The sequence below is a fragment of the Amblyomma americanum genome, chromosome 10, assembly GCF_052857255.1.
Source record: "Amblyomma americanum isolate KBUSLIRL-KWMA chromosome 10, ASM5285725v1, whole genome shotgun sequence".
Lineage (NCBI taxonomy): Eukaryota > Metazoa > Arthropoda > Arachnida > Ixodida > Ixodidae > Amblyomma > Amblyomma americanum.
Genome location: NC_135506.1, coordinates 109,976,789 through 109,990,739, shown reverse-complemented (window position 1 = coordinate 109,990,739; position 13,951 = coordinate 109,976,789). Strand labels below are relative to the sequence as shown.

The window sequence follows — 13,951 nt, the reverse complement described above, 5'->3', positions numbered from 1 at the left end:
GACATCTATTGGCAGGTTAAGCCGGAACCCTTTCCTGCGTACACCAACCCTTTGGTGCTGTCGGGATAAGGGGATTGTGCTTAAGTCACTGCCTTGCAAGTACAATTCACCCTCCCCGCTGCTGTCAAATAGGAAGGGTGAAAGGCAAATTGTGCCAAGACCCTGCTCATCACTCAATGAGTCTAGAGCATAATGCGGGGAATAGAATTTTTTAGCGCTGCACCCAACTTCTCCCCGTGGGACGGTCCGCGTCTCCATGGTAAAGGTTTTTGCTTTGCAGAAAACCTGATGATTGGACGACTGAACAGAACTAGCGGCCGTATAAGCATCAGTAAGAACCTTGTGTTGCGGATTTGTTTACACTTTATTGTTTTTATTTTTTCCGAAAGGGGCTGCAGTGTTATGAGTCGGTATAGTACTGGCTGATGTATGGTGACCGGATACATACGGCAGGATATGCGGCTAATTTGGTGCATTTCATATCTGCGAATAACGTGACTCACCATAATTGTCAAGTTTTTTCGCAACGGGGAAAAAATTAGGTACAGTAATTAAGTCTATTGACGAGCTGTGAATGCGAAAGATTGCGCGCGTGGTGTTCGGCTGCGGCGATGGCGTGCTGCTCTAATGCAAAGGCCAGCAAAGCTGATATGTTCACGCCGCCCGAATGGAAGTTGATGAAGATGACGATACCCAAACCCAGCTCGAGCCCCTGTGCTTTCTTGCTATCGCTCCCCTTTATACTTCTCGTCGCTATCCTTTCCCTTTCACCTCCGCCGGCTGCAGCTCGGGTGCTTAAGATATTAGATAGCAATTTCCACTGCCGGCAACATTCTTTTCTTTCAATTTTGAAGCGAAAGCTTCACTATGCTACCTCGTAACGATTTCGCTGTGCTTGCGGTTTTGACCTTCAAGTGAGCCAGAGGTCAAACCTCTTACGGCGCGGTTCGGGTGTCCACCGATATATGTGAGACAGTTACTGCGCCATTTCCTTTCTTCAAAACCAATTTTAAAAACTAATCTTGAAAATGAAAGTTGAAAATTGGTTGTTGGAGAAAGGAAATGGCGCAATATCTGTCTCTCATATCGGCTGACACCTGAACCGTGTCGTAAGAGAAAGGAAAAAGGAGGGAGTAAAAAAAAGAAGAAAGAGGTGCCGTAGTGGAGGGCTCCGGAATAATTTCGACCACCTGAGGATCTTTAACGTGCACTGACAACCCCATACCTGCTTCCTGATGCCTGCTTTATTATCTGCTGCGGGTCCTCGGGTCCAAGATATTAAACTTATTCTTGAAATATGGCAGAGTGCTTGAAGCACTCAGGCACGGCTCGGTCTGGCATTGCACTACCTCCGGGATCGGCCCGGGGCCTACGGGCCTATTTGCGCGCGCGCCTTTTCTATCTTTGCTCTCCTCTCTATCCTTTAACTCTCCTCCTTTTGGCACGCGGCAGCGAGCGTGGCTCGGCTTGAGCCAGTAGGCAGGCCTGTGCATTTTTCTTTTCTTTCTTCCTATCAGCAACAGCAGCAGCAGCAGTGCACTGACATCACGCCATAACCACCTCCCTTTGTTCGGAACCCACTTCGGGAGGAATTTTATTTACGAAACTTAATTTTTATTTTTTCTGATTAGGTCACGTGGTTTTTTCAAACCTCTGAGGTAGACAACAACGCCTTATTTTCCGCCGTATAAGCTGCTATGCCTTCGCAATAAAAGAAAATATGCCGCCTTCTACATACGAATGGTGCTTTAATGCTGGTCCTGTTACCAAGACTGCTTACACACAGCATGTGTTTCCTGCACTTATACAGAATTATGGTGATAGCTTGCTCTGCGTACAAATGATTGAATAATAGCATTTAAACGTATAACCATTTTCGGGATGCGCTTGTGTAGTAATTGTACCTGCATTCACGTGACTTTCCCCAGTCAGAAAAAACCATTGAGACCAATTGAGAATTCCAAATGGTTCCAGTTGGGACCAAATGGTTCCAGTTGGGACCAAATGGAATCAGTTGGTCTGCCAATGGGTTCCAGCTGGAACCAATTGGGATGTAGTCACCCAATTGGTCAGACCAATTGGGTAAACCTATTGGTCTACAAATCCCAACTGGGCATTCCAATTGGTTCCCACAATCCCAAATGGTTTTGCAACCTCCAATGGAGAATACAACTGGTTCCTTCAATCCCAAATGGTTTCGTTGATTCCAATTGGTTTTGCAGATTTCAGTTTACAAGATTTTAAATGGTGTCACCTTGCTCAATAGCGGGGTCGCCTCTATGTGGATGATATTATTGATCAGTTCGGGGAAAGTGATCAGGGAGCTATGCCAGATGAGAGTGTTGTAAAAATGTTCTTATTTAACTTTTCAGAATATGCTTACCTGCTTGAAATTTTCACAAAAGCATATGAAAATCAGTTTGTGTATAAAAGTTTTAATGACACCGAAAACAAAATAGCCAATGCAAGCACATAATTTATTTGAAAATGTGCAACAATAAGATGGCACAAGAAAAATGAAGCATTATAATACAAGCAAAAAAAGTATGTACAAAAATGAGACTAGCGCTTGAAATCTGGTCAAGAATGTCAGTGTCAACTCCTATAATGCATGCACTGAAGGGAGTGGTCATTACACAATCCAAAGCAGAAATGCAAAGAGACTGCCATGGTAGCTCAGTGACTAGGCACCTGGATGCATGGCGTATCCTTACCAAGCCATAGAGCAGCCAAGATGAGCTTCCTCATTCTTATTTCATTCCCAGCCGCGACAGTCAAACGGTTTGATGGAGACCAAATACAATCGATCTGAGCTCTGTGCATTGTGAGGGCACTCTAAAACACCCCAGGAGGTCGAATATTCGCAGTTTACTTCTAGTACTGCATCCGTCCAAGGAAATTTAAACCGTACATAGCACAATACAACATGTATAAGTGCACAAAATGAGAAATAATTTCATTTTAGAACTGTGATGGAGCTATGTAAATGGCCATGCAGAGCAACTCATCTGATACAGTAATACAACTGCATCTGCCGAGTGGATTTCACGTGAAATAGTTGGCAGCTCAGTGGTTAAGACGCTCGACTATTGACCAGAGTATGAGTGTTCAGTCCCGACTATTTCGATGGAGCTGAAAGACAATGCACCCGTGTGCTGTGCGATGTCAGCACACAGTAAACATCCACATGTGGCTTAAATCCAACCGCAACCCCTCCACTACAGCACCTCTCACACTCAGCTGCTTTGGGACACAAAACCAAGGCAACTCGCTCGGATGCTGACCCGAAAGACGCTGGTTCGATCCCGGCTGTGGCGGTCGAGTTTCTATGGGGCGAAATTCTAGAGGCCCGTGTGCTGTGCAACGTCAGTGAACATTAAAGAACCCCAGGCGGTCGAACTTTCTGGAGCCCTTCACTATGGCGTCCCTCATAGCCTAGGTGAGTCGCTTTGGGACGTTAAACCCCCTAAACCATGAACCAAAACTAAGACAAGTCAACTGTGGCAGCCAATGGCAGGGAGGTCAACCAATAAGATTAGCAGTTTGTAAGGATAAGGTGGTTGCTACTGGGATAGAACCAGGTAACTGAAAGTGAATGGGGAAGTAGGACGTTAAAACCCCATAAACCATGGACCAAAACTAAGGCAAGTCAACGGTGGCAGCCAGTGGCAGGGAGGTCAACCAATAAGATTAGCAGTTTGTAAGGATAAGGTGGTTGCAACTTGCATAGAACCAGGTAACTGAATGTGAATGGGGAAGTCCTTTAACGGGCCACAGAAAGGGGTGTTTGAGCTTGGCTTTAAAATGCTTACACTATGTAGAGTACAGGCCACCAAGCGACCATGCCGAGTACAAGACCTCAAAAGCGAACGGGAAATTTACGATACACTTTTAAAAATTCCCGCCTTTGCACCTCGCGGTGAAACGCGGTGCCAGGCTTTCGCGCGAGAACCTGGCATACGATGTCACATGGTGCAAGTGGCGTCAGCAGCCGGGGGTTATCATTGGTTCCCAGCGCCAAATTCTTTCAGACGTCAAGCGCCATCGCGGCCACTATGTGTGTGTCACAGCCGGCGGAGGTAGGGGCAGGGAAGAGTGGGTGGGGCCGGTGGAGGAGCACTGTCGTTTTGGCATGCGAGAGTAGAGGGAAAGGCACGAAGACATAGAAGTTCAAATTTTGTCTATATGTAACTCAGCTTCCACAAAACACATTAAAATAATTCTTGCTGGAGGATAATTATAAAGCGGTGCCTTTTAACATCCCAGGTGGATCGCAACTTTACTGAGAGCCCCTTTCTAGGTCCGTGTAACACAATGGGCAGAGGTGGACTGGCAAAGAATAAAATGCGTGAAACACCGGCTATTCTCTACAATTGAGTTCACAAGAAATCTACACAAAAACAAGAGCCCTAACTCCACTACAGTATCTCAGGGCCAGAGTCGCTTTGGAACAGTAAACACCATGATTTTTAATTTTTCCAATACTGACATCACGGAGACTGTTTTTCAGAAAATATTTAGCAACTAGCCTGCAAGAGTGTTCTCAAACATTAAAGAACAATGGAATCAGACAAAACTGTGATTGTATTACACTCTGCGTGTCTTGTGTGACCTCAATACTGTTAACTCTGATGTTACAGGTATTGTTGCATCACGGAAACCTGAAGTAAGAAAAAAAATAGAATTGTGATTATTTGACAAGCACAGACAAAAGGCATGTGGTGATTCATGTATATTAATGTCTGACATCCCATCGGCCATGCTATGCTGAATACGCTGGTTCTAGTGGAATCACTGAGGAGCATTGGACTCTATCAATCCTTGAGGGAGGCTACCTAGGACCACCCGAATGCCGGCTCTCTTGACCCGCCGCGGTGGCTCAGTGGTAATGGTGCTCGGCTGCTGACCAGAAAAACGCTGGTTTGATCGCGGCCGCGGTAGTTACGTTTCGTTGAAGGCGAAATACTAGAGGCCCGTGTTCTGTGCGATGTCAGTGCACGTTAAAAAATCCCCGGTGGTCTCAATATCTGCACTTCCAGAGCCCCCTACTAGGCATCTCTTATGCCTGAGTTGCTTTCGGACAATAAACATAATGAACCAACCAACCAATCATTAAAAAGTACACACAAAAGTTAAAATCAAGTGCTACCCCACTTAGAGATTCAAAGACCTCAGAACTGCTGAAACAAATGTACTACCCAGGTCAACGAACACACACGTTTTTTCAATCTGTGTGATCCGCAACAATGTCAGCACACTTTCATGCCTTACAACTCTTAGCACATGACGCGAAATTAATGCACCGAACTTTTCAGGCAGGCACTTCAGCAGCTGAATGACAGCAAATGTGCTTTCCCCACAACAGAGAATATTCCTAAGGATGCCATATGATCCATTTGAATGAAGAACAACTGAATTATTAGTTCTCCTTCCCACAGCATAATTTGAGCTGGTAAAAATGCAGCCATTTCTATACATTCTTGCATACTGCACAGCACTTTCCGTCAGCATATGGATGTTTCTTATTTAACACGGCGGCTGCAAGAATGGTGTGCCCTTCCCAAAGAATCGTGCCTCACCGGGAATAGCAACACTATTTAGTGTCCTGGAGCCCGAACCTAGAGTGGCACTATAGGATGCAACTCTAATAGAAGTTGTTGCCTCACTGAACTTGTTAACCAAGCCATCCACTTGCAGGACTCTGCATACTTGTTGTGGAATGCCATTGCCAGCTTTGACTGCTTGCTTTAAGGTCCCATCACCAGGCTCAAATGGGAAGGCTGAATGAGCCCACAGTGGCCCCCAATGGCGCACACTTTTTGTCAGGCGAAGGAGTTGGTGCACATTAAAGGTCATGCACTCCTTACCATACAAATGTTGTGCATAACCATGGAAGGTCACTAGGTATACTTCAGCAACGTTTAGGTCTGAGGAGGAAATTTTTTCTTGCACCAAGATTTGTATAGCCTCTACAAGATGTGCCCAGTGGTCTAAGTATTTTTTTCCAATATGCCTTCAAGAACTGGTAAAACTATAAAAAAGAATCCAATTTTTCCATTCTTTAGCCTTCCACCTCTTTCTTTCACGTGTTGGCCTTGGAAACCTTCTCACTTCTTTTGGAGGTGCTACTGACTGAATCTTTTTATCGAGTTCTTGCTCTGAGCCTATATAATATGCATGAGCTGAGGGCTGAAGCCATAACTCTAAAAACTGTTTCCCCACCCCTAACAAAACACAATGCATATAGTCAGGAACAAAGCTCCAGACTATATGAAAATGTGGCAGGTTGATGAGTGGGGAAACACTTTTTACTCCATTTACAGGCTTATTTTGAACGGCAGCCTCCATGTCATTGATCATCTGCTCCTCTGTCCGATCTGGGCACTCATTAACAACTGGATATTTCGTTGCCTTTCCAACTCTCTCGCCTCTTTGGAGACACCAGTTACAACCGAAATAACCATTGAACTGGGTTACTCCCTGCATTGGTGCTCTTGCCACAGCGTCAACTGAACAGCAAATGCAGAAAGCATGAAACACTTCTGCATGACCTTTGTAGTTAAGTAAAAAGCCGTTCGTGGAAAGACTGTTCATATCTTGCACAAAAATATTTTGAAGCATTTCCATGCACGGCTTATCCTTGCAAAATCATAGAGCAGCCAAGATGAGTTTCTTCATTCTTTCTGCTGCAGGAACCTCATTTACGATCAGCTGAATAGGCCAAATTGAAGTATTGCTTGATTTAAATAGAGGAGTACAGTCAGCATTTAGTGTAAAGCTGATCCTATGGCCAGCATCACAGGTAGCAGCAAGAAAGTCACGGTACATAGCTCCATCACAAATGTCAGACAGCTCATCAGTGCACGGCAGAGGCTGCGTGAGATCAAGGAACTCGCATCCTGCTCAGACTTTTTGCAGCTGAGGAACAACGTCTAACATGACAAAAAAAGGTGCCTCAGACACTGACCACCACTTCTTGCATTTTGGGCAATTAAACTGCTTTTTTTCAACCTCCCCCACATGTAACAGTTTTTTCCGTTTTTTTTTCGGTTAGAGAAACTACGCAAGTTGAGCGCAGCACATATGCAGCTCGGAATGTCACTTACAGCGCCGGCGCATTCGGGGTCACATCTCTGCTATCGCAGGGCCGTAGTCATTGGCAAGCATTGTTGCGAACTTTGGTGTAAATAAGTCTTATAGGGTCCTCGCACTCGCTTTTTAGAATGTTCCATTGGAATCGATGGCGTTTGCAACCCCACAGGTGATTTTCCCCTCCTTAATTGTGAATCACTTGCAACCGATGCAAGCGGCAAGATCCCACGGAGGATGTTGTTGTTAGCCTATCAAAAGATGGCACATACCTACACTGGGGGATCGGCCAAGAATCGGGTGGCTATTCACCTGAACACAGTTAATAAAAAAGGAAAAGCACGCGGGAGCGCAACACCGGTGAATTCTTCGTCATGAACAGAAAAGGGATGAGAATTTTGATTTCAAAGTAATAAGAATAATAATAAAGAGAGGGATTAAATAATAATGATTCAGTCAAAATGTAATAATTGATAGAAAAGAAAAGTTTGGAACACTTAGCAAGGCAGTCGGTGAGATTCTATAAGGAAATTTATAACAGCGGTGCAAACAGATCTGTGGCTGAACCCAAATGTGGTGGCGCCAAATGAGAAAGAAAATGCGGTAGCCGTCTTTGTTGTCGCTTCTGGTAATAGGCCACAATGAGCATCGAGAGATACGTATTCTACAAGCAGATATCAACCACAATGGTATCTACCTTGCATGCTTTTGTAGCTAGAGAGAAAAATGTTTTAATACAATTTTGTGTTTAGGAAGCCAATTATTTTTGCATGCACACGACTGTGCTGAAAATCCAAAACAAGCCTCCATCAGGGAGCCATTAGCCAGTAGGCCCAGCAGCGCTGTCACACTTCCAACTGAACCGCTGAACCACGTGAAGGCCAGCTAAACACCGTGTTCGCGTTTTGAATCGTGGTTGTCTTGGTCGTCCTGCATTTTTGCAATATGCCTGATTACGCGTACGTACGGTACAAGGACAACAACAGCTTCGCTATTGTTCCTGTCACCAATGTGAGGGGTTTTCATCCCGCAAAAAAAAACGACTTTTCAGCGCGAACGTACTTTGTGAAATGGACGGACGCCGATGACGAGAGCCATTATTACGCTTCAAGAATCCTAGTTCTTGGAGGTGAGTACAAAACTGGGTCCATGTAATACCGGGAAATGAGTGCGCATGTGCGTTCTACTGGGCATTGTGCTGAAGAGCGGCACCGCGCGCACTGTGATGCGCGAATCTTACGACTGATCATATTACTAGCTAGCCCTGATATGTAACCCTTATCTCCTGTTATTCGCCTTAATTATTTGACTTGCTATGTGAAATTCTGGATTCTTTTTAAGCCCTCAGTCGACATAACACGTGTAGAAAAAATTCTAGTGCAGCCATGAGCATGAAAATGATTCGAACCATGCGGATTCGTAAAATATGCAATAAGTTCCAGAGGCAGTAATATCGGGAAAGAAATTGTCAGATATATATGATGCAAGAATTCCACAACTGCAGCATACTTTATAATACTCTTAAATTGGAGAAGCTGCAGAGAAGTATGTATGAGAGCACTTGTTCTTAATTATTATGGTATACGTGCATATATGTATACCAGATGTTCTTGCTTCAAGCTAGCGCTTTTACAGCTTATTTTTTTAAATCAATTTTTAGCACTTAATTTTGGTGGTAACATTCTAGGGCTTAATGTGTTCAGAAACTTTGTGCTTGATATTTTTTATTTTATTTACATGTTAAATGTTTGTCATAGTTTTTCTTGGTAGCAGTTTGGAAGTACATAGCTTAGTGTTCCGCAAGCATGTTTCTTTGATATGGAATTATAGTGCAGATGTAATAAATTAAACAATGGCAGTGTATTGTTTAAAAATCCTTGGTAATTATTTCCAGATTCTGAAAAGGAAATCCAAGCTACCTAGAAAGTGGCCGGCTGCGTGTGCAGAAAAGCTTTGTTTCCAGCACAAGCGAGGACGAGCCTAATGAGGTACGTACAGTGCTCAGTGTAGTAGTATGACGATCACACTCTTTGTTAAAACATACCAGATATGTAGAAAGCAGTTGACTTTGTTTACAGACGGAGAACGAAAGGAAAAAAAAAGAGGACAATGCCAAAAAATGACCTCTTTGAAATGATCGAAAAGAAGAAAAGAGAAAAATCAAGGAGCAAGAAGTGAGGAGACGGAAAAAATGCAAGGAAAACTTGAAAGGGCAGAGAAGGAATTGAAAAAAAAAAGGAGGAAATGATAGCAAGCCTGAAAAGAGCCATAGAAAAACAGGAAGAAAGAATAGTCAAGTTATCGACACTGAATGAGGGCCTTCAAGAAACGATTATAAAGATGAAAGATGTTGAAGGTATGTCACTGATTACTTATATTTGCAGGAGTAAATTTATTGCATTACTTCGAATGGAAGAACTTCTCAAACACCCTTTTCAAGTAGGATTGTTTTGTTCAAGAAAACAGCTGCTTCTTTCAGCAAAAAACTTGACATAGGCAGAGAACCTGCTATAAAAAGACGTACCCACATCATCTGTGAGATGTTGCATATGAAACCGAAGCTTTAATATTTTTGCTGAAATTATGCATGCAAAATGCAATGCGATCTTAATAAAGAATTAGCGAAGTGAAAGCAGTGTGAGTAAACATATCGATTTACCTGTCCTGTTTAGGGCAGCAATGCATACCAGTAAAGCTCTTGCAGTACAGAAATCTTTGTTGCTGTCACATTTTGCTCCTTTTGTGAATTTTTTTCATGCGTTTCTGAGCCAATTTGGCACCTATTCTGAACCTTTCTTTAACCTTTCTTGTTAAAGCAGTATAGACATCTGATTTTGGTGGCATGTTTTGTTATCTACAGTGATGCGGAATACACTGCTCTGCATCAATCGCGACGTTGTACTCGCCTACAACCACTAAATAATTTAGAATCGAATTTTTCTGTCGGGCTGTTTTGGTTTAAGTGTGAACAGCTGAACGATGGCTGTGAATCAAAGTGTTGTTATATGTCATGTGAGGCATGGAAACACTGGAATATAATCACTGCCTCATCATCTTATTTCACTACAGTGCGGAAGCCAGCCTTCCTCAAGAACTGGAATGACAACAAATGTAGAAGCAGCGATTATATTGTAGTTTTTTCATGTCTCACGGGACCTATAACCACATTTTGATGTCACAGTCAGGCATAGCTGTTGAAACTGAAACAGCATAATTATGTAGCGGTCGTAGGAGAATTCCACATCGTAATTCATTTATAATAATGCCTTATGCATTATTACAAAAAAATGAATTCAATATTTAGGTGTCTATACTCCTTTAATAAGCTGCTGCGTCTGTTGCACATATTTTTCACCTCTCTACAGCTCCAGTCTACCCGAAAGAATTCGTAACGCAGCCAAGGCCACAACAGCACTCCACTTCAAGCACTTCTGGTGCTGGTCAAGCATGATTAAAAAGCCCTGCTTCCCCGCCGCCGAGTAGCTTGGACCACTCAGTTGCCCAGGAAGAAGATCCCTTATCGGATAAGGTATGGGGACTTCAGCTAATACCTCACTTGGCAGCCTTAATATTCTTAGCTTCCTGACAAGACACACTTTCTAGATTTACAGTTTGCTGCAATTGCGAACATGAATTTTACATTTCAGCACCATTTGGCAACGAGCAAAAGCATTTAAATTATTCTGCTTTTCTTATTGTGTTTTGTCTTGCACTGCCAATATCATACCTTGTCACAAAGGGCAAGTAGGTTCCTATATATTTCATTTTACTGGTTCGCTTTGCAGTTTGACATTAAGTTAGGGTAAAAAAATGGCATTTCTGATGTCTTGCCTATGTGATGTCTCATTGTTAAGATTAGTGCATGTCTCTGTAATTGCTGTTTCTTTGTGAAGGGAAAAAAATTAGTAGGACGCTTAAGCTTAATTCGCATTAAGAGTAGACATGTTAGCGCCTTCTCCTCATTAAGCTAAGCTTTTAAGGGTTTTGGTGCAATAGAGTTCTGCATGCAGAAATAAACCCCGCTTCTTTCAGCATGAACGAGCGCCAGCAGCTGCACAAGGCCACCGCCCATGGAGCGGCTGGTATTTTTCGCGATCCGTTTGGAGCGATACTAGCTCACGGCAACTGTGGCGCGAAAATGGAACGAGCTGTATACATCATCGCATAAAAATATCAGTGCAGCAAGATGGTTAGTGTTGGCCATATCAAGCTCTTCCCCATAAGGTTTTATTAGTGTGTCCCATAAACTAGCATTATTATTTTTTGTACGCCTGCAGTAAGGCGAGATCGCAGTCCACAAAGGGCAAGGTACCACTGAGAATCTACAAATTTTTGCTTTTTTTCTTCATCTTGCTTCTGTGTATGAATGATGCAGTCATTTTTTACTTCTTGGTTTTCTTCAGATTGATCTTGGAAATGGACTTCTGATAAAGCGGACCACATGAAAAACAATAGGAGGCCGCACAAAAGATTTACTTTTCGTTAAAGACCTCCTTGGGGCAGTATGGGACCCTGCAGTCCTACTGTCCAAGTCTCTTGAAGGTATCAAGCTTCTTTGCATTCATTATTTATATACTAGGCGCTTTTGTCATGCATAAATGTTAAATTTTGCAATATGTTCCCAGGGAAACATTGCCCCCGTCACCCTGGCCGCCAAAGAAAGGAACCGCTGACTCCATGGAAGGTGGCCGTACTGAAAGGTACAGCCAACAGCGATTTAACACATAAAAGCAGTCACTAACACTTTGAATTGGGAACGCAGGATTGCAGCATTAAGCTGTTAAACAGGGTGTATATCTTCCTACTGTTTGGCTTGGTTTTCGCTGAAAAAGGTTTCAGTGCCCCTGCACAGTACAGATTATACCAGTTCTAGCTATGCATGCAGAAAGTATCAAGCAGTGGCGGTTTTAAGTAAGCTTTGCAACGTTCAGTACCGCTCTTCGCTGAGACCAACCACCAAAGTGGCTCAACAGTTTAAGCACTTGGGTGTACTGATCAGCTGTACCCAAGTGCAGAGGTTCTCAATCTTTTGAACCTGTGGAAACGCTAACGACTTGCAAAACAATGCTAAGGCACCTCATGCACCTGCAGTCGTTCCTGCCTAACATGGGTGTATAAAGGGCTTGTGAGTGTACAGATGCTCTAAAAATGCCAGAGTTCAATTAATAGTAACTATCTATACAATAGACGAGCGTATATCAAAATGCACTACCATTATATGGCAAAAATAAAGGATAAAAAAAGTGGCAGATGACGCATGCATGAATGAAGGTACGCGGGGGAACACCAAAAAGCAGTTTGCAAAACTTCTGGGTTCTTTGGAACCCTCTTTGAAAGCAACTGCCTTTCGATGTAGGTGAAATGTTATGCTAGGGATATCAGTACATGTGAGAGAACCTCAGGCTGCCCAGAATAATCTGGAGCCCTCTATGGTTTCTTTCATAGCCAGTGTGCTACTGTAGGTTACGAATATTCTGCTGATACTATTTCCGTGTGACAGTGTAGTTGGTTTCTTATATTTGCATTCATAATGACCAGACCTGTAGGCATATCTTGTTATGAAATGGAAATATCCAAGTACTGATTGATATTACAAGTTACAAATATTTGTGGATGGTGGTGTGGTGTGTGCATTGAGACTTAAAACCTATTTTCATTGTTTTCGGTTCATTGATTGTTACAGAGAGCGCCTGCGTGCTCAGCGCTTTCCTGAAGGTCATCTTGAAAACGCTCTGAAGTCATTCAACCAGTTCATATGCGAGAAAATTTCTGATATTGAGAAGACTGCCAAGCGGTATGTATGACGAGTTTTTGCAGAGTTGCAGCTGTATGCATTTTGCACATACCTTTTGGTATTTTTCTATTGTCTATTCGTTGTTTGTTCTGTGACGGTCGCTAGCTACGAATAGCCATTGCCCTTTCTGTGCTAAAACTATTGATGCCTGTGCTAATCGAATTGGTGTGTGCATTGGTGTGGAAACAGCTCTTTTTATATGGCATCTTCTCATAACTTTTACATTAAATTTTTTTTATAGCATACATACATGCAAGGATGGCGTATAACTGCCGTAGTTTTATATCTCATAAATGATTGAGAATCCCTTGTTAAATCTCGGAGCCAATTTATTAATGGAATATATGTAAAAACTTATATTTCTCTTTTAGAGGTCTCAGAACGAGGCCAATGAGTGAGCTGCAGCATGTTATATTCTTCTCAATAAAATTTATAACACTGTTGCTCTCTTTGTATTCCTTTAAGTAGTGCATGTTCACTTCACACCACTGCACGTTCTTGCAGATTCACACAAGAACCGATTGGAGTGCCTGGCTGCATTTTGTATACGCCATAATGATAGCTCCAATGGGACCTAATTGCTTTCAAAACTGGTCACAGTAAAACAAACAGACCTGTTGATTTTCGAACGCCATTGGAACCAATTGGCATTCGATACCAATTGGAACCAGTTGGTCTGCTCGCCAATTGGAACCAGTTTATTTTTAGAAACCATTGAACAACTGGTTCCAAATGGTTTCTAGTCCAATTGATTCCAACTGGTTCCAGTTGGTTTCTAGTCCAATTGGTTCCAATGGTGTCCAAAAACCAACTGGTTCCAATTGATATTCCCAATGTTTTTTTTTTTTTTTGACTGAGTCTGTCGCCCCAGTTCACTGCCTTTTTCTGCGTGTGCGTGTGTGTGCATAGCCAGAGTCGATTTGGGACGACAAACCATAAACCAAAACGCATGGAAATATTACACGGCTCATGGAAAAGCGCGATGAAGGAGGTTCCACAATTATTTTTGGGTGTGACATAACTATGAGGGATCGGAAAGCAAGCATTGCTTTTTCATGTTGTAAGAAC

General features: G+C 42.9%; 1 protein-coding gene and 1 pseudogene across 1 annotated transcript; one reads left to right on the top strand and one right to left on the bottom strand.

The window, feature by feature from the left end:
* Positions 1–4,524: 4,524 nt before the first annotated feature.
* On the bottom strand, positions 4,525–8,187 carry LOC144108626 (uncharacterized; annotated as a pseudogene).
* Positions 8,188–11,122: 2,935 nt separating this feature from the next.
* Positions 11,123–12,893, top strand: LOC144108625 (uncharacterized). The gene is made up of 3 exons (XM_077641815.1): positions 11,123–11,171; positions 11,715–11,789; positions 12,805–12,893. The coding sequence occupies exons 1-3, from the start codon at positions 11,123–11,125 to the stop codon at positions 12,891–12,893; spliced, it is 213 nt and encodes a 70-aa protein (XP_077497941.1).
* The last annotated feature ends 1,058 nt before the right edge of the window (positions 12,894–13,951 follow it).